Raw genomic sequence first — 21,639 nt, forward strand, 5'->3', positions numbered from 1 at the left:
CACAAATATCTATGTAATTTATCATTATTCTAAACTCCAATGAGTAAATTTTATTAAAGTCCTATAAGCATATAATTTATACCTGCACCATCCCAGACAGTAGCTTTTAGACAAATGTGGCTATGTATATTGAAATTAATATAATTAAAAATGCAGGGTCTTATACTAGTTACACAAGATATATTTCAAATGCTCAACAGACACATCATTCTAGGTTACCATACTGGATAGCATAGAGAACATGTCCATAATTGCAGAAAGTCCTATTGGACAGTGGTGATATTGGACCAAAAACACATTCAACTACTATATATAAAAAGGCAAACGTTGTCATAGAAATGACAGAAATAAAGTTTGCCAGAAGGAAAGAAATTCTAAACTTTCAGAATCTATAATTATTAAGTTTCAGACCTTCAAATATTTCCATTTAATACTATTACCACAGAAATTTCCTTCAGATGTGTGTCATGCCCTCATTTATTTAAAAAAAATTCCAACTCAGGGTCTAAGATGTAAATGCCATCCATTGAAGTTATTCAACCAAATGCTGAAGGCTACCAAATTGCTTCTTGTTGACTCCTACTACTCAGAACTTCTTAAATAATTTTAAGCAAATTTAATTATAAAATCTGAGCTTGCATGTACCCCAAAGGGTTTTTTGTAGGCCTGTGTGTGTGTGTGTGTGTCTGTGTCTGTGTATTTATTCATATAAATGTATTACTTTGTTGCTGATCATTCTCTGTGAAGTCACTCCCAGCCCAGAGCATTAAAAATAATTTCACTTGTATTTGAAAAATAAAGGACCCAAAGAAATTTGAATCAAGACACATCTTGGCATATAAAAGGATTTTATCCCTTTATGAGTTCTCATTACTAAAGCATTTTAGAAGTCTCAGAAAAATATTGAGATTCTCAAGGAAAGTACACGGAACAGGTTTTAATTTTTTAATCTAGTCAAGGGAAACAGCCTTGAACCAATTATCCACAGTTTTCAACGTATAATCAAGGATTTTGACAATATTTAGATGTTGAATTGCCAAGCTATTAGCAACCAAGAGATTTGATTAGACATCCATATTAATAAACACCTGTCATAATAGCATAACAGATGTTCTAGAAGCATAGCTGACCCAAAATGTAAATTTAAAGCTTTTGGTCATATTCCTCCACAATGTGATGCCTAAATTAAATTTCATTATTCTATTTGTTTTACTAAAACTCAACTGCTAAAATAATTTTGCTCAATAAAAAAGCATTTTTTATTTTAAATTATTAAAAGATCTCTGAAATCAAAGTGTATTGCCGAAACATCTGAAATTATCAGTTTAAAGTACATTACAGATGTGGTGTGTGTGGGTGTCTGTTTGTATTTATATATATATATATCTATATGTGTGTGTATTTAGGATCAATTATTTTAAATTTGTGGTCATTGAGAGCATGTAATTTTAGTTGATAATCACATATATAAGTCACTCATGGATATATATAATTTTTGACAAAGTTTTATTTATTTGTTGAACACTGGTCCACTCAATACAATGGTTTCTATAATGTCGTAAGCTATTGAAACTAATACATTCTCTTTCCCTAGAAGCACATTCCATGAAAGCAATATAGATAAATATCATGTGTAAAGAAATATTTATATCTGAATAAATGTAATAAGTAAGCAATATGTATTATCAAAGAAACAAATGCATGTATAAAACCAAAAATAAGTGTGAACTGAGCTGAGAGGGGTAAATGTGCTTACTTTTCTCAATACAACTCCAAACATGGGAAATTTCTTATGCACACTTATATGATATTTAGGCAAGTATCAATTTAAGGGAGTATGTATCAGTTAATGATGTACTAGTTAAATATAACTATTTCTTGTCTCAAGAAATCCCAACATCATATGCAGGTTAAGTGTTCATGTATTTCCATAGGAATTTGATTGAAGTCTAACCCATTTTAAAGAAGTAGTAACTGTTTCTGTGGCGGTTTCCTCACTCCAGCCCCCCAAATGGCAGCAAACTGACTTCTAGTTCCTACAGGTATGGGCATCAGTTTTGATAGAAACTTGTTATAAATGGAGTAGTAGGAAAATCCAAGGATAGTGCTTCAAATAAATAGCTGAGGGGGCAATGATAGGGGTGACAAGAATGACAGCCTGAAAGTTGTCATAGGGAGACAAGACTTTGTTTTACAGAATGCTGAGTCATATGTATATTTTTCAGGTGATGGTAAATTAACCATACTGAATATTTCAGAATTGCTTAGAACCCTGAAATGTATACCTGTTTCCATTAACTGATTTATTTTTATTCATAATCATGGTTAGATAATTAAACATTTAGTTCTGCATTGAAGCTCAAATATCTTAGGATAAATTCAGTTCAAACTGAAGGTTGAAATACAAATGGAGTGTTTCTCTCCCTTCTTCCCCTCTCTTCTCTCTCACTACCTTTCCATGAAGCTACCGAGTCTTCCACAGCCTATGTTGAGCAGTCTCAATTCTGCCACTTTAGTTTTTTTAATAGAAACTTGGCTCTAAGTCTTTCAAAATTTCCCCCTCTATCAACTCTGCTTATTGCTGAGATTACATGAGAGGGTTCGCGTTGTTCTCTCAACCTTTTTTTCTTATTTAAAGATTTTATTTTTATTTATTTGACAGACAAAGATCACAAGTAGGCAGAGAGGCAGGCAGAGAGAGGGGAGGAAGCGGGCTCCCTGGCTGAGCAGAGAGCCTGATGCGGGGCTCGATCCCAGGACCCCAGGATCATGACCTGAGCCAAAGGCAGAGGCTTAAACCCACTGAGCCACCCAGGCACCCCTTCTCTCCACCTTTTATGCTGTCTTCTTTCTGTAGAGCCAGGGAGTTTCTCTAAGAACACTGGGTCACATGAACTTTCCCATGTGACTAAATCTTGACTGTAGCATCAGGTGTTTTCTCCTTGTCTCTTTTCTTCCTCCCTTGTTTGGATCCAATAAAGCAAGCTTATTAGTTGCTACTTTAATATAAAGAAAGGTTTTTTATGTTTGTTTGTTTTTATCTTTCCTTCTTCCTCTTTGCTTGTTCATTGTGTTAACTTTTTAAATGTCCTTTTTCTTTCTCAATATTCTAGAATGTATTTTTCAGAAAATACAATGCCATCTTAACAAACATGCCAAATTCCTGAATCTAACCTTTCATTCTCACAGGAGATGCTTTCTGTGTTGCTCTAAAGGGCAGAGCTAGAACCACTGTGAGGAATTCGGGAGTACTTTCTTCAGTTTAAAGAAATAGCTAGCAGTTAAAGCTGTCCATCTAACAAAAAGAAACCTATCCCATAGGGTTATCAGCCCCCAGTGTGGAAATATGCCATTAGAAATTACAGAACCATTAGTCATGGAGATTGGATAAATTATTTCTACAGTTGAGGGGACCTACGCTAATTGGCCATCAAGTTCCTGTTCAACTATCAGTTTCTATAATTCTCTGGTTCAAAGACATTTGTGATTATAAAGTATCATGATTCATGTCCACTCTGATAGCTATTTTTCATTCACTTGTTTCATTTTACTTACTTTCATCCTTTAATATCACTATGTATGGTTTATAGTACTTATGCAAGGGAAAAATTAGTTCCTTTGGGAATACTCTTGGATCACTTTTATAACTCTAGCTGGACCCTAAGTTGTAAGACCTATATTTTTTTGTTATTCACATTCAGCTATTATTATTATATGGTTTCTCCTGTCAATTCCAAACTTGGTACAGACACTAATTATTTTGTCCTTCAACTAATATTCTCTGTCCCAACAAAATATTTTATCACAGTACTGTTTCATTTCATTTTGCTATTATTAACATTTGAAACTGTCTTATTATTTATTTTACAGGTTTATTTGCCTCTCAATTTTACCATATATATGTATTTACCATAAACATATATTTGCCATATATATCTTACCATATATGTATGTGTGTGTGTATATATATATATATATATATCCCTATAGTTTTCAAACTTCAAGAATAGAAATGCCTAGGAAAAAACCCTGGTCTATAGTTAAAATTCACAATAGTTATTTTTAATGAATAAATTCATGAATAAATAGATGACTGGATGAACTATTTTTCTACTTTTGCATCTAACAGCTTATGATGTAATAGGGAAAACATTCTTTGCCCAAACGGTCTTTCTATAGGAGTGACATCTCCATCCATTTTGTGTTACAGAGATTAAGGGTCCTGCTTTATTGATGTTTCTGTTTATCATATTGCCTAGCAAAATACCTCACACATCACCAATAATCAATAGCTATCATTTAAATGAGTGAGTTAATTAGCACACTTCTTGGAAGTAAAGTAGCTTTTCCTAAAGAGTCCTAAAAACTGGAATCTTTTGTGATTGAAGATAGGAGAAAGATGGGCTATGTTTTTGTTTTGGGACCCAAAAAAGAAAGAAAGAAACTACAACCTGGGATAGTATTACCATAGAGTGAGAATTAAAGGTTCTAGGTTTGACTGACCCTCTGCTCTGCCAATTCCTGAATGTTTAAAGGTGATTAAGCCATTAGCTTACATGAAGCATCAGTATTTTTCTTTTTCTTTCTTTTCTTTTCTTTTTCTTTTTTTTTTTTTTTTTGTAATTGGGACTGATAATCTGTCATTCTTATACTGTGGGTTTGTTAGTATATCAAAATCAATACATATCAAAATCAGTAATCTATTGGAAAGTGCTTTTTAGTGTGTAAAGTATCATACAGTTCAAACTTACTGTTATGGGTAATATTAAAACATCTGTGAAACCAAAAGTCTATAATCTGTTTTATCCACAAGTAAGCCCAACAGATATGCCCAGTTTTAATTAGCAGCAGAATGGGGGAAGGAAGGAAAAGGGAATAGGCAAAGAATAAAAGAGAATACAACAAAAAGAGAAGAAGATAAAACATACAAGGTGAGATTGCGCAGAGAGGGTATGAGCAGGAGGGAAACAGAGAAGAGGAGGTAGAACCAAGAGAGGAAATGATTATATTTGATAGGGATTTGAGAATGGCACCCATGGTGACCGGTAGGTTAATGGGGCTTCATCCATTTCCAAGAAATAGGCTGTGTGAGGCCAGAGATGAGGTTTCAATCCAACACAACGTTAGCCAAGACGAAGTGTCATTCCATGGAAATGGGTAAGTCCCATTGCCAGAGACAATACATTATGTACTTGTTCATTGTTAAGATAAAAACTGCAACAAAAATATATGTGCATGGTTATGAAGAATCTTTCTCATGTGGTTGATATGGAATCAAGAGCCATATTGTGGCAAGAGGCCCCCATCTCGTAGCGGGGTATGTCTTCAGAATCCTTATATAAACTACAGTGCACATGATTTGACTGCTCTTTATGTTTATTCGACTTGGCTCAGCAGTAGCCTCTGCAATTCTACCAGTCTGGCCTGGCACACCTTCCCACAGTTAGTTGTCATGTGCATGGCTTAATGATGGGAACATAACCTTTGAAAAGAAAATGAAATTGTTAATCTCACTTTGGTGATCCTTGGGAGCTATCTGAGTATGTGCAGCACCAGAAAGGATGCCCAAGCTTACTTAACTCTCAGAAGACAGAGCAGAACCTGTAATTCCCAGCCCTTCAAGTATTTGCCATGTTTCTAGAAATAGCAGCTATGTTTAAAAATAAGTTGTCCTTTTGTTCCTTGGATTTTTTTTCTTATTTCTAATGTTTTCTGGTTTTCAATTTGAAGTCGCCTTTCACCTTTAGTTCTTTGCTGCTCTAAAAAGGCATCTAAAAATAATTCCTGTTGTCTTTACTATAACATCTGTGCTTACAGGAATAAACTGTTTTTGGTTGTTCTTTAATTTATATAATGCTTTCTTCTCTTATACCCAATAAAGTTAGGAATAATAAAACTATGTTCTTATGGAAAAATTTTAGAATAAAATAGTGTCTCAGGATAATCATTCATTGCCTCCTTTCAGTTGCTTATTTAGGTGATTATCCATTGTGAATTTGATATTTATTTTGAACGTTTTAAATAAATATACTTTTATTAATAGTTCTTTTTCATGCCTCTGGCAATCTATTATTTGGTTTACCTAATAGAGGCAAGAATACAAAATAAACTTCATGGTTTTGTATTCCTTTCTTTGCAACTGGGATAAGGGAATTGATTAACTTATCTCTTGAAATATTTATTTTTGAAAGAACTATATGTAAGTTCATGGCTTGTCTCCTTACTGCATTCCCTGCCTCCAAATGTTCTGGGAAACCGAAGTATGAATTATCGATGGACCATTTCCCAATAAGCTTAGAGTCTTCGTTCAAGAGCTGAGACATGCATATACATAACTCTAAGGCAGGAATGGACCACAGTCTCAAGAGAGGTACTGTAAGATGGCAGAAATGTTCAGAGGGACTAAATATGTATTTCCTGCTTTAGGCAACTGGAAAGACTTTCTGGAAAAGAGAACATTGAGCTATGTGTTTAAATGGTACTTTCTAAAGTGGGGTTGTTAGCTATTCAGTTGGAGAGTGAAAAGGAGACATTTGAAATTTTATTTATGTTTGTAATCAAAAACGTTAAGAATTGTATTCTTACCAGTATTTCGTATATGACTAATGCTGATAGTCTACTGTTTATTGCAGACAAGAGTCTAGAAGGATTGATTATGGTACCTTCACTTGTTCAATAACTTTCCACATATCAGAGTTAATGTGTGCCTGGTTAAATGGATTTATGAATTATATTCCAGTATAATAACTAGTTTCAACTAAGCTAACTTTCATTATTCTGGATCTGTTTTTTAAAATTTTTAGAAAAAGAAATGTGGATAGAGGATAATTAAAAGGGAAATATTTCCAAACAAAGAAAAAGGTGTCAGAGTTGACAATTCTCTTTCTTTCTAGGAGGAGATATTGGTTAGTCACATTCCAAAGCTAAAATCAATGAAGAACTCATAAAAATTGACAGAAACTGGGCCAATAAAATTAATTGTCATGAAGACTGCTTGAAGAATGGATTTATATTCTCTAAAACTCATGTTAAATTTCTCCTTCAGGGTATATTGTGTCTTGAGGTTGTTTTTAATGCCATTATCATTAGCAAGATATTTAAAGTAGTTTCTTCAGTTTTGATTGATCTCTTTAAAATTTATATGTCTATGTATCTTTTATAAATAGGCATAATTTATTAGCACACATGTACTATAAGTAAATATGTATAGAGAGACGGGCTGAAGGTAAAATATGTTATCTCATGCTATGCTCGACAGAGCAAGCTGAATAAAGTCCCCAAAGCAACCTATTTGGCTAAAACTATGAATGTTTTTCTGTTCAAAACATCAAAATTTCAATGTTAAGAGGGGATGTCTTAAGAATGCTAGCTCTTGGCACAAGCATATTAACTTTCTTGGAACTGATCCCACGAAATAGTCACTGTCTTAATGATTTTAGCCTCTGGGAAAATGTCATTTTTTTCCCCATTGGGGGAAAAAGTTATTCAGCCCTAGTCTGTAAAGCCATAGAAATGAATTCTCTGAGCTTCCTCTTGAGAGTAATAAATTTGGATTTTATTCAGAATAACCATCTTATCACATGGCCGTTGATGTTCTGGTTTCCCATTATTTTCTCCTCAAATATACCACCTTCCTCTTAATTTGAGACCCAGTATCTCATATTTCAAGGAATAGTAAAAAAAAAAACAAAAACAAAAACAAAAAAAAAAAACATGGAGGTTTAGGGAGGAGCGCTAGGCAGGAGAGAAAGACAGCTATCTCAGTCAAGTTCAATATGCTTGCATGCCATCATTAAAGTTTTCAAAAGAATTTCGGGAAACCTTTGAGGCCTATTTTCAGAAAGAGAACAGGCAGGCCCCGAATGAAATAGACCCCCCATAGAGAAGGGAGGAGGAGATCTGTGGTCCCATGCAAACTGACACCTTGACCCAAGGCACTGCTGAGAGGGCCCCAAAGCACCCTTGCCTAACAAAGAACAAAAGAAGTCTAGAACATTAAAAAAAAAAAAAAAAAAAAAGGCGGGGAGGAAGAAAAAAAAAGAAAACCTAAGCCCCGACTTTCTTTTCTGTTCCTTTCTATTGTAATTTTGGTTTAATAAGAAATAAATCATTAAGCACACAGTTCGAAACTGGGTTATGGTCCTTTTAATATAGTTCAGTCTGATATCGACGTGTGACCTTCCAGACTGAGCCCTCCAATATAAAAGCAGGTCTAAATAACTAAGTATGGCATGCGTCTATTTTATTTCAAGGCAAGAGATTTTTAGAGCCAAGCGGGCACACACAGACAAGAGGGTGGGCCGCACAGCTGGGCATGATGCTGCATCGTGCGGTTTTACAATGATACTGATTTAACATCTCTTAATCGAGGAACCGTTAAGTATGTTGTCTCACACAGCATTAGAAAAATAATGGGGTATTAGGCCTGACAGAGGGAGGAAGTAAGAAAATAATGTGTGTCTGAAACTAGAGCAGGTTATTCCATTCATATTTTAAAACCATACCTTTTACTTTAAAGAAATCAGCTTTGGGTCACTGCACAATACAATAAATTCAATAAAGCATACAAATCAATGGAGAGCAGCAATTGTGGCACATTAACAAGAAAACCAGTTGCCTGAAACTGTGTATCGTCACACTCAATCGGAATAAGCCATATGAAAATGGTGGGCTTTGTAATATCTTAAAATTTAATAAACGATAGCTATCTCCAACTAGGGAGGGAAGGAAGGGAGGCCTTGCCAAAGATCGACTGGTAGTTTCTGTTATCTCAGAAGCAGTAAGAAGGCCAGATGCTGGTGGCAAACCAGAGCCTGGAACCTCCTCCGTGTCACGTGGGTAGGTTTTGACTAAGTTAGTGACCTTTCACCCGCTATGTTTCTTCAGCAGGACCTTAGGATAACATAGGGCTATGACTAGAATGGGAAGTGAGCTGGTCTGTAGGCTTAAGGAGGTCAAATGCTAAATTATATTATTTTCATAAATTGAAAGTGATTATTTTCTAAACCCATAAAATTTGGTCTGATATTAAAGGAGCAGGAGCAGGGAGTATATCACAGTGGTTTAAGGGGAAGCTGGAAAAAATGCCCATGCTCTGTAAGAGATCATATACATGATTAATGCTGAGGCCAAAGCCAACAGGAAAAAGAGGTACTCCCACAGCCAGAGAGTGTGATTGTATTTACAGTACATTGGCTTTGATTAATGTGCACACTCAGAGAAGTAATGTGTGGAAGGCCAGGAAAGACCTGTTTTCAAATGTTGGTGCTGAGTACGGATTTCCCATTATGTCCTGATAGGGTATTGATGAATAATGACTTAAAGTCTTTTTTGGGGAGAGGATGCCAAAGGGGTTACTTTCCCATGCACAGGGTTGGATATAAATGGGCTTCCTTGTCAATGCTCACTACCCTTATGAGCCTGGAGAGCCACCAGTGTGAAGTTTATCCCTTAATTCAGTTTCAATAACCAATAATTTGCAAGACGTATCTTAAAAGACTTTAACTGTAATATTCTCCCTAAATGACCCCTTTTAGTATGCAGTGGATAGAGTTTCTCAATGTCATATGTTTATATGTTTTGTTGTTGTTGTTGTTTTGAGATTTTATTTATTTATTTGACAGACAGAGATCACAAGTAGGCAGAGAAGCAGGCAGAGAGAGAGGAAGGGAAGTAAGCTCCCTGCTGAGCAGAGAGCCCAATGTGGGGCTCGATCCCAGGACCCTGGGATCATGACCCGAGCCAAAGGCAGAGGCCTTAACCCACTGAGCCACCCAGGCACTCCATGTTTATATGTTTATAGTTTCTCATTGTCTTATGAAAATATGTTCCAGAGTTTTCAAAGCCTGTAGGTCCCAAAGAAAAAGTGACAACATTAATAATCACCTGAAAAACTTTCCCCACTCACCCCAGAGAGGATGCTTTTCCTCCTCTCACCCCAGGCTAGAGTCTGATGTGCTTTCAGTGATTGTGTGTGTTTCCTGTGTAGCCCTGGGAGGAAAGAAAAGCATGCTAAAATTAATGTGTAGTGTATGGGGGAGGGGGAAGGAGAGCACCACCAAGCACATGAATTCTCTCTAGGTAACTCTGCTTTTTCCAGATTTCCAAATTTCCTCAGGCCTCACTCTTTGATATGAATTGTAAGTAAAAGAACATACAGCTAGCAAATCATTAGGAACCAAGAACTGGACACTTTTACTGGCAGTTAGAATAATATAGATCATGTGAAAAACAAACAGAGAAACAAACAAAAAGCCCCCCAAAACAGAAATGTAGCAAGCTGGAGAAGCATCCACCACAGCACCATCAATTTGTTCAGCTGATTTGATCTATGTCCAGAAAAACCAGTAACTCCTTCATAGGACCCAAGTCAGACTCCTTGGTAGTAACTCATGAGGACTGTGATAAACAATAATAGCTCTCCAATATGTCTACCTCCTCATCCCACGAATCCTGTGAACCTATGAATGTCACCTTCTATGGAAAAAGAGAATTTGTGTTGTTTTTGTTGTTGTTTATTTTTAAAGATTTATTTATTTACTTTAGAGAGAGGAGGAGAGAAAGAGTGTGGGAGGAGGGAGAGAGGAAGAGGGAGCGAGAGACTCTCATGCAGACTCCGTTGGGAGACCAATGTGGGACTTGATCTCATGACCCTGAGCTCAAGACCAAGATTCGTAGACTTAACTGACTGTACCTCCCAGGCATCCCACAGAAGAAACTTTGTAATTGCAATTATATTGGTGATATTGAAGTGGGAAAATAATCCTGTATTATCACGGTGTGTTTGAAGTAATCACAGAGGTCTTTACAAGAAGGAGCAGGAAGTCAGAAAGGAGAAAGCCACTAATGTGATGACAGATTTGCAATTACCTTTATTGTTGCTTAGGAGCTGGAGGAAGTAGCTACAAGCCAAATGACACCGGTGGCCCCTTGAAGCTGAAAAAGGCAAGGGAATGGATTCCCCCTCACAGACTCCATCCAGAAGGAACCAGCCTATAGGCACCTTGATTTAGCCTCGTGAAATGAATTTATTTTGGACTTCTGACCTCCAGAACTGTAAAATAATAGATTTCTGATGTCCTAAGACACCACTTTGGAATAATTTGTTATAGTAGAAATAGGAAATTAATACAAGGACTCTGTGAGGAAAGACTAGCAGAACAACTGATACAAGATAGGATTGCAGTTCTGGAGACAGAGGGAGCAGTGAGAATCAGAATCAATGCAGCTCCCGACTCTAGTTTTCCCTTTAGGTCAGCATGGGCATGTCCTTACCTTCAGAAGAACAGATGAGAGCAGAAGTGTTTCTCAGATGTCTATGATCTTTAGATGTGATATGAAAGCAGTTTATTTAACTGGTCATAATTGGGGATAAGGTCGCTAGAAAAAAACTTCTACCTACACACAACAATTTTTGCCAGTTATAGAATCCTCAAATGAACATTAATGTCTTCATTTTTGGTTCTAGAAAAGCTTCTGGTAGTCAATCATGGACTCCTACCAGTAGCTACATCTCTCTCTGAATCAAAAGTCAAAAGTGCAGGTGGGAGAGAAGAACACAATTGTAACCTTCTCTTCTCTTCTCTTCTCTTCTCTTCTCTTCTCTTCTCTTCTCTTCTCTTCCCTCCCTTCCCCTTCCCTTCCCTTCCCTTTCCTCCTCTCCTCTCCTCCCCTCACCTCTTCTCTTCTTTTCTTTTTTTCCCTTAGATCTGCTTTCAGTCCCAAATAGAATGAGAGAGAGAGAGAGAGAAAGAGAGAAAGGTCAAGTTGCTGGTAAAAGAAATTTAATCAAAGGAGAGGTTAGTTATTTCATAACTTTTGGAACTGGTCAGATAGACAGAATATGATGCTTTAATAGAACCCTGTACAGAAGGGTGCCTAGGAATCTTGTTCTTGTGTACTTCCTTACGATGTATGAAACATTCCACTGACTCAGAGCTATCCATCGAATTTCAGTGCTTCAAGAGGAGTACTAACAGAAAACCTATGATGATATTTCCACGTACATGATTGCTCTCTCTCTCTCTCTCTCTTTTTTTTTTTTAAGATTTTATTTATTTATTTGACAGAGATCACAAGCAGGCAGAGAGGCAGGCAGAGGGGGAGGGGAAAGCAGGCTCCCTGCTGAGCAGAGAGCCTGATGCGGGACTCGATCCCAGGACCCTGAGATCATGACCTGAGCCAAAGGCAGCGGCTTAACCCGCTGAGCCACCCAGGCACCCCTACATGATCTCTTTTTAATTGGCTCTGAAGGTAGTAATGACTTAAACTCCTTGCTTTTAAATTTAGACCAACCAATATTCATACACCTTGAAGAAAAGTTAAGAAACTTTGAGCTTTTATGCTCCTGTTTTCTTATTTATAGGGAAAATATAATAGATTCTAGAACAGAACATAATAGATTCTTGAAACAGATAATAGATTCTAGGAACATGTAAGGCAGCATAACTTGTCTTCTGCATAATTCTGGGAGTATCTGTGATATGATGGCTACTCTTAAATTTGTGGGTGATGCACAGCGCTGGGTGTGAGAATTGAGTGAGAAAGTTGAGCATTTTAACAGTTCTTGGAACACAGTAAAGTAAGTTCACAAAAACTTTTTTTTAAATTATGTATGCTTTCAGTATAAAATTATACAAAAAGTAGTGAAATCTTCACACTTAGGAAGAACTGGGGAAGGTTGTCTGTGTTATGAAAGACAAAAACAAAAACATCTGGTTAGCTGGTCTCTTCTTTGCCTACAAGTTAAAAACAAACTTTGCTAAGGAAATACTCCATTTTAATTCTACTTCTGCTTCCTCTCGGTATTTAGGGTTTGGGGCCCTTAAGGAGACATCATGAAATCCTTCTCTAAATGTTATAGTCTGTTTAAGATTTGATACAATGCTAACAAATTGTATCAAATTGGGGAAATTGAGGGCTGAAGAACAGAAAAGATTTATGGTCTACGTTATGTATATATACATATACATATATGTATTTTTTAGAAAGCCAGTTTTTAGGTTTAAAGAGGGGAGTTCCTACCTCCTATATGCATGCCCCATATATACAATTACAATAACAGCAGCAACAGCAATAATTATAACAATAACAATAACTTAAAGTATTTTCTCTGGGTTGATCCCCCCAAAAATCTCTGAAATAAACCCTGCCCTTGTTTCATAAATAAATACAAGATTGAGCATGAAAGACCATCAACACCATGCAGAAAATAATACTTACATAGGTTTTAACTTTAATAATAGACTATCCACAATGTGATCATTTCAAAGCAAAAAAGAGAATTAGTGTTCTGCCCAGGCAGAGTATATGTCTCATAACTTCAGTTGTATTGGTGAAGAGCCTTGGTTCTTTCCCAATTTTCTGAAGTGTTTGGTGACATCCAAAATACCCTTCACAGGAACACAGACTTTAGTTGCTAAAAACAAAATATAGGATTTTAACATCTCTGGAAATATGTACTTAGGAAATGCTGTAAAACCCTTTTCTTTTGTTCCTGTATCCAAATAGAATATATATCCCAGCCTTATTTGTAGCTACATGAGTCTATGTTTCTGGATTCTGGAATATGGATTGGAGTGATGTGTTCCAATTCTTACCCTGATTCTTCAAATTTCCTGTGAGATTCTGATTTATTTTCTCAAGTCAGATGTGTGGGTACTGTGGTCCAGCATAGCCTTAGAGAGGAGGTTATCTTGGAGCTGGAAGACAGGTGCTTCACTGGCTATGTGTTGTATCGTCTGCCCTTATTGTGATGTGAGATAGGAATACATTCCATTGGGTTAAACCACTAAGATATTTTGATGTTACAGCAGTTAGACTACCCTGAATAATTTGGAACCAGAGGAGCAGAAATGAAAAAAAAATGTATATAACTCTCAGACAATGTTTACCTTCCTTCATGGGGCAACCAACCCCTTTTCCTGACTTGAATCCCAAAGGTTCCTTAGGATACTAATTGCTCAGGATGATGTTAGCAGATTACTCACTTACTGATTTTCCAATGACTTTTACAGAGTCTTCAAAATTTGAAAATAACATTTTACAAGAGAAAGTAACATCCAGAGGGAGAAAGTTGCCTAATTAAAATTACATGTTTGAGTAGTAGGAGAACAGGGTGTCCTTGCTTGAGTCTGGTACCTCTCTTTATCTCATCATTTTTGGTTGCTTCCTGATAATTACTTTTTTTTCTTTTGTATCTAATTTCAGGATTACAAGTAAGAGAATTCTGATGGTACTCTTGTAGAGCTAAATCACTTATATTAGGAGGTTTATACCACCAAAAAGATGTCACTAAATATAAATAAACTCTTTAAAAGGAATTAAAGGACAACTTTGAACAACAACAATGACTCTGAACACCCAGTGTATGAGAGTGTATATATTTTATAACCTAATGAAAGGATATTATGAACAAGGTTATACAGAGTTATGTTGTCATCAGGTATAAGAAAGGACTCAATTGAATCAAGTCTGTTCACATTGTTTGGCAAGTACTGTAATTTTTAAATAAAAAAGGCAAGCAGAATTTTTTTTTTATAAAATACTGTTATTGATAAAGGGATGCAGAAAAAAGTACCATTTGCTGAGCAACTAATATGTGCCAGATATTGTAGAAATTACATGATTTTGTGAATCCTTACCATGTGGCAAGTATCACAGTCATTTTAAAGAAGAGAAAATAAGTTCAGACCAACTGTTATTTACCCAAGGCTACATAGCTAATAAGTAGCAGAACTAGGATGCAGGCAAAATGTATTTACTGAGTCCATATTCGTTTCACTCTACTCAATAGAGTTGCAATAGTAACATCAAATTTGAGTTTTAGAATAAAATAAAACAACTCTGTCTAAAGTTAAGATTTTTAGATGGAAGTTCTATATCTTGTATTATAAATAATCATCCAAATCCAGTCTCCCCTCTAGCATGGCTTATGTAATGGCTGAGTTTGAGTTTGATGTTAAGAATCCAAGAAAGCAGAAGAGGAAGGAAGGAAGGGTACTGAGATGAGTAACAGAGAAAAAGTAATAGTATCTCGAGAAAGAAATCCCAAGACTATAAGGTACTTTAAATGTCTATGTAATGTAACATATCATTATTTTGTTGGGTCTAGGAGATAGATTTAGGTTGTAATTCTTAAGGCTATTGTGCATGAGAAAATGGCTATTGGTGAACCTCTTAACCACCTCTGCATTCATAGTAACTGTCATCAATGTCTAAGAAGATCTTTACAATATTTTTCCTATGTTTATTTTATTATATTTTATTGAAGTATAACTGACATATAACATTAGTTTCAGGTGTTAATAATTGACTCTATTATATATATAAATCCCATCTTCTTTATCCGTTCATCTCTTGGTGGACATTCAGGTTCTCTTGCCATTTGCAATGACGTGGATGGAACTAGAGAATATTAAGCTAAGCAAAATCTGTCAGAGAAATACAATTATCATATGACCTCTTTGATATGAGGAATTTCAGAGGAGAGGTAGAGCAGGGGTTCACGGAGGGGAAGGAAGGGTAAAATGAAACAAGATGATATCGGGGAGGGAGACAAACCATAAGAGACTCTTAATCTCAGGAAACAAACTGAAGACTGCTGGGGGTGATGCAGATGGGGGAGGGATGGGTGGCTGGATGGTGGACATTGAGGAAGGTATACGCTCTGGTGAGTGCTGTGAATTATGTAAGACTGATGATTCACAGACCTGTACCCCGGGGGCGAATAATACATTATATGATAATTTAAAAATTAAAAAATTGATTCGATATTTGTATAGTGAAGTTATTACGACAAATCTAGTTAATAATTGAAATTAATATTATAATCTTGCCTTAGTGTGTTGTATTGAAAGAAGTATAAGATAGTCATTAAAGGCAGATTCTGTGGCCAGATTGCCTGATGTCAAATACCATCTCTAATAGTTATCACCTGTGTTATTTAATAAAAGATATATTTACCATCTCTCTCCTTCCGTTTCCTCATCTGCAAGACAAGGATAATTATAATAATTATAAATGTATAGTGTTATTATAATGATCAAATAAGTTTGCATATGGAATAATGTCTAGCATATAGAAAATGCTAAATATATTAGTTATTGTTATGAAACAAAATATATACTATCATTGTATTCATCTACTAAGTGAATGAAAACATCATGGGACTTACTTTATATAAATGTCAAAGAGAAGAGGATTGAAGAGATAGGTTTTGGTCTTGAAAAGGGTGTAATATTATGTTATCAAAAATTTAGGGGTTACAAAGTGCAAAACATATAATGAAGATTTTTTGTTTTGTTTTTAATAAGTGGCAAAAAATGCCAAATGATTTCAAACATATTTTCTTCCTCTGAAAAGACAAAATAAGTCTGTAAAACTATTTATTTTATCTTTTTAAACCAGATCCCTACCTAACTGAGCTGTTACTGACCAGCTGTATCATCTCATTTCTTGTGCTGATCAAAAGAGAAAGAAAGGAGAGGTGGATGCCAGAAACGGGGTGAGGATGTGGGAGGAATAAGAGTCAAGGTTGGGGCAGCATCAAAAATAGTGGAAAGGTCTATGTTGCACCAATAAATTAAGTTTCAAAGGTACCACTTTCACTTGCCTAAAAAATTTTTCCATGGCCTGAACATTGCTGGGTTGTTGCAACCTTTGCCATTATACCTTCTAGCTCATAGTTAATGATTAGTTGCAAGACTCCCTACTCCAGAGCTAGATCTGCTCTCTTTTTGGAGGAAATAGATTATTATTGCAACCACTATTTATCAAAGGTTTCTGGTATCCAGTTTCTTTAAAATATTTCTGAAGTTTATCCCATCCTCCTCTGGGTATCTTTCTGTGTCGGATCCAAACTCAATGATTGAAGACAAAATTTGCTGACAGGAGATCCTGAGAACCCATTATGGAAATGAAGACAGCAAACAACCTTTGAATGTGTTTCCCAATTTAAAAAGCCTTCATTACATAGCACGTCTCAGGCTGGAATGTTAAAAATTTATCATAGTTTCAGTAATTGCGGCTTCCTCTGCAAGCTTGGCATGATATGGAATCATTTGTAAAATGTGTATTTTGTTTGGCACTCAGTAGGAAGCTTGCCAGACAATACATTTAATTAGGAACATGAAGAAGAGAATAATTGTGGTCTGTCATAACGTATTACTTTTAAGTTCTACACGTGTCTAAGATAGTGGTCTCATAACAACATATGAATTTAAAGCTAATTTCCCTTTCATCAGTCTAGGGTTTTTATATGGGGAAATATATTAATTTGATGGTGAAGTGTACATTAGCTGTATTCTTTAGATGTAATTCTTTGTTCCTTGTTTAAGGTATAGGAGTGTTCCCTGCTCTCCCTAGAAACAACCTTTGGCCATTGTTTAAGACCTGGAAAATTGATACATTACCTTTCAAGCTTAGACAGCTTTATTTAAGCTCAACTTTCTCTAGAGATGCATGGAAAAAATGAAACGCGTTGCCTTTCTTGAAGATAACCATGTCCATAACATCTAGTTCTGCCTGGTGCATTAAGTAAATTTGATAAGAGCAACTTAAACATTGTCATAGTTAATGCCAATTTAAAAAAAAAAAAATTACACAGCGACATATATCAGCAGTTTCGAAGAGAAGTATGGTAAAAAGCATATACCGAGGCCAGGTTTTCACTGTGTAAAACATGCAGTTCCATTTTTTTCAGGAAAACTTTCTCATAATGAATTTGAGAGGCATTACGAGAAAAATGCAACAGAAGGGCTGTTTTGGCATACAGGGCACAAACATTTTGGTGTCCGGGTTTCTAAGTATGGAATACTATTGTCATTTACCTTTGCATGAATCCTCTTCATCTTTTATTACTAGCCAGGGACAGTCTTCTTTGTGAGGAGAGATTTTCCTCTAACAATAAATCTTATTTAGATTCCACATGAGGGCATCTACTCTCAAGACCCGTCCAAGGTATAAATAAGACAAGGATAGAGATTGTTTACATTCCTCTTCTCTTCTAATGGCACTGAATTTTGGCCTCTCAGAATCTTCCTTTTCTCACACTGACCGGCTTAATCTTCCCCAGAGCCTCCCTCCCTCACTCTGCTCCTTTCAAAGCATCACAGCACTTATATTTGTGAGTGATTCCTTCAGGGTCCCATTTTGTGCCATGACAAGGAACAGACACCAAATTGGAACAGTCAGTGTGTTGACAGAAGAGAGTAAGGAACTGGAGATAGGGAAAGGAGAGCTTGAGGTGTATGCAAGCTCCATTCATTCAGGTAATCATTTATTTTTGAGGAAAGAGACGATAGAAAAGAATATCTCCTTATGTGATCCCACAAAAGTGTAAGAAGTACACTTCTTTCTTCTTACCTACCTTGTAGAATCCATAAATGATCCCAGGTTTTATTCCGTGGCCTTTGGAACTAAAATTAAAGTAACAATCAAAGCAATAAGAACTTGTGTTACTGAATACTTGTTTTTTAAAGCCATGTTCTGAGCACTTTTTAGACATTAGCTCATGTAATCCTCAGAATAACTCCATGCAGTGTGTGCTCCTATTACCACCAAGGAAATGGACACAGAGTGGCTGTTTATCTTGCTTAACTTGCACAAAACAGTAAAAAGTGGTCTGTTTTTGGAAACAGTCCAAGATAGTGGGACTTCAGATTCATACTCAGTGTTACTATGATACTACAATGAATTAACTGTGGAGAAGATACAATGTGGCAAAAACAAAATGCAATCTATTGAGAGATGGTTTAAAAAAAAAAAAGATTATAGGGGCGCCTGGGTGGCTCAATTGCTTAAGCTTTTGCCTTTGGCTCAGGTCATGATGGCAGGGTCGTGTATTGGGCTCCCTGTTCAGTTGGGAGTCTGCTTCTCTCTTTCTCTCTCCCTCTGCATCTCCCCCTGCTTGTGCTCATTGTTGTTGTTTTCTCTCTCAAATAAATAATGCCTTTTAAAAAAGAATTATAAAGATAAAGATTTAAAAAGTAGACTTGGTGATGAAAAGGCAATGTTTAACATATATAAAACATCCCAAATCTCATGTTGCCTCTTAGAATTAGGAAAAGACCTTCAATCTGAGATATCTACTATTTAAAATACCTGGGAATGAAGATCAAATGGAGTTCACCTCTTGTCAGTATTTCCTGAATCTCAACACGATGGGACTTCCCTTTTTACTTTTTTCCAATTTTTATTTAATACCGATGTCTAATTGGTTTCTCTCCAAACTGAAGTATGTAAAGCGAATGGCCAGTATTCAGAGGAGCAAATCTCATGTGTGTGTGTGTCTGCGTGCATGTGTGTACTTGTATCTTAGAGTAAGACCCTACAACTTACAGGTATTCTTTTACTTTAAGGGGCAAAGGACCACTAAAGCATACAACTGATGTGATCTATGCAGCTAAAATGATATCAGAATCAGGATCAAGGATGGATGTCCTTGCTCGGCAGATCGCTAACCAGGTGAGTTCTCTACAAATGGACATGATGAAAGTCTGTGCTACTTGCTCTCTGCCATCTACCACTGATTGTAAAACAAAGTTGGATTTTTATGTGATTGTATTGTTTTTTCCTAAATTATTATTTAAAAATCTTACTGCATAATTAATGGGTAGTGGACAATCATTCTAAGGCAGCTTAATTATTTCTTAAGGCATTATTATTATTATTATTATTATTCAATGCTTTATTATTCCTTAGATTTTTGAGCTTCAAAGATATATTAAAATTATTTAAAATACCAACTTTTTGAGTTTTAAATAAACTCAGATTACTTTAATAGGCTCTAAGACTCAATGTTAGTTTTTTTTTTTTTTTCTTAATACCTTAGATTTCTTATTTTGCTCTTCAGAAATCAGTATCTTCCAGTATTCTATTATGTTATATTCTGGAATTCTGTATAAAATTCTAAGACAAATATTGATAGTAGAATACTAAAGTGAAGATACAAAATGCAGAAAGCATATATTCCTTATGGAGGCAAATGCTAAAGTTTCTAAGCACTTGGGTTCCTTCCTTTCCTTTTTTGTTTCATCTTTTTAACATTTTTAATTGTAGTTGACATACAATATTATATTCATCTCAGGTGTACAACATAGTGATTCAACAATTATATACATTACAAAATGCTTACGCTATGAGTGTAGTTGTCATCTGTCTCCATACAAGGTTGTTACAATATTATTAACTGTATTCCCTATGTTGTACTTCTCATCCCTGTGACTTATTTATTCTATAACTGGAAACTCGTACCTCTTAACTCCCTTCCTCTATTTGACCCATCCCCCCACTCTCTTCCCTGTGACAACCAACGGTTTGTTCTCTTTTTTGCTATGTTTCTTAATTTTAATTTATTTTAAAATTTTATTTTTTTATATTTTAATTGAAGTATAATTAACATGCAGGATTATATTAGTTTCAAGTGCACAATATAATTGTTTAACAATTATATATATTACTCACTTTTTTCAGATTTTTCTTGTCTTTGTTACAATTTTTTGAGCAACAGCTACATTATTAATTACCTTTAGCTCAACATTAATTGAAGAATCTGTCAGTGACTTTAGTTAATGTATTGAGAAATATACTTAATGTTTTAAACTAAGGTATAGTATTGTACGTTTTTATAGTATTCACCTTCATAATATATATTTATTTTCCTTTGGGAAAAAAAAAGCACTTTTCTTTTTGATTTTGCAACTATTCTACATCACTTCTTGCTTATATACTTTGAGGGAAACTTTATTGGTCTGCTTCTTATTATGTACTTTTTTTATTCTCTGGTTTTTGAAACATGATCACCTTTAAATTGTATTATTAGATATTTCTAGATATGGGGAAAACAAACAAGAATACTGACAGATACAAACATTTTAAAATATTTCTTGAATATACATATGTATATTTTAAGTATCTTGCTATTTTAAGCATTATAAGCATTTTATTAATCTTTTTAGTATATAGTATATATAATATAAATAGTATATAGAGTATAAATAGGTGATTGAAACACAAATCCACTGATAGTTTTCTGATTATAGAATTTTTTGCATTTACTTTTATGAGAGAGACTAAGTAGAGTAAGTGAAACCATAATGCATTAGACAGATTTATGTGTGCTGATAACTTTTTAAATATTTAATATTTCCTGTCAATGTGCTTCTGTTTCTCTTAGAATGCAGCTTTCAAAGTTCAAAAAATTGGGTCACTTGGAAATTTTTTTATGTTGATCTTTTTTAATTGCATCAGATTCACCTCAGTATAGGTACTTTTATAATGTAGCTTTATTACATTATATTGTTGTTTTTAGCTTGATCCAAATCACATGGAAGAAAGTAAATGTATTGTCTTGCTTCCACAGCTTTCACATTTTAAAAGAAGTTTAAAGAAACAATCATTGAACAAGAAAAAATTATAGATGATCCTCTTTGGCTCTTTCCACTTCATAGAGGAGAGTAGTTTCAAATCACTTTTGTTCTGAACAAATAGGGTTCTGAAGAATCAAAAATGATAATTATGAAGCTGACTCTTATTATAGAGATCATCTGGGGAGATTGTCTATGACTGTGCTTCTGATATTTGATAGATTAAAATTTCTAAAAATAATTAGACAGCAAATAATATCTGAAATTTATTGTG

The 21,639-nt window shown here is 35.2% G+C and overlaps 1 protein-coding gene across 2 annotated transcripts in view; it reads left to right on the forward strand.

Annotated features, from left to right (window-relative positions):
- The window catches only part of CTNNA3 (catenin alpha 3), a 1,866,967-nt gene that overhangs the window by 1,786,006 nt on the left and 59,322 nt on the right, over window positions 1-21,639 (forward strand). For both annotated transcript variants that reach the window (XM_059170124.1, XM_059170125.1), the window contains exon 16: window positions 19,359-19,464. In XM_059170124.1, the coding sequence (XP_059026107.1) occupies window positions 19,359-19,464 (106 nt within the window). The remainder of the gene's footprint in view (window positions 1-19,358; window positions 19,465-21,639) is intronic.

The sequence above is a fragment of the Mustela lutreola genome, chromosome 4 (assembly GCF_030435805.1).
Source record: "Mustela lutreola isolate mMusLut2 chromosome 4, mMusLut2.pri, whole genome shotgun sequence".
NCBI lineage: Eukaryota > Metazoa > Chordata > Mammalia > Carnivora > Mustelidae > Mustela > Mustela lutreola.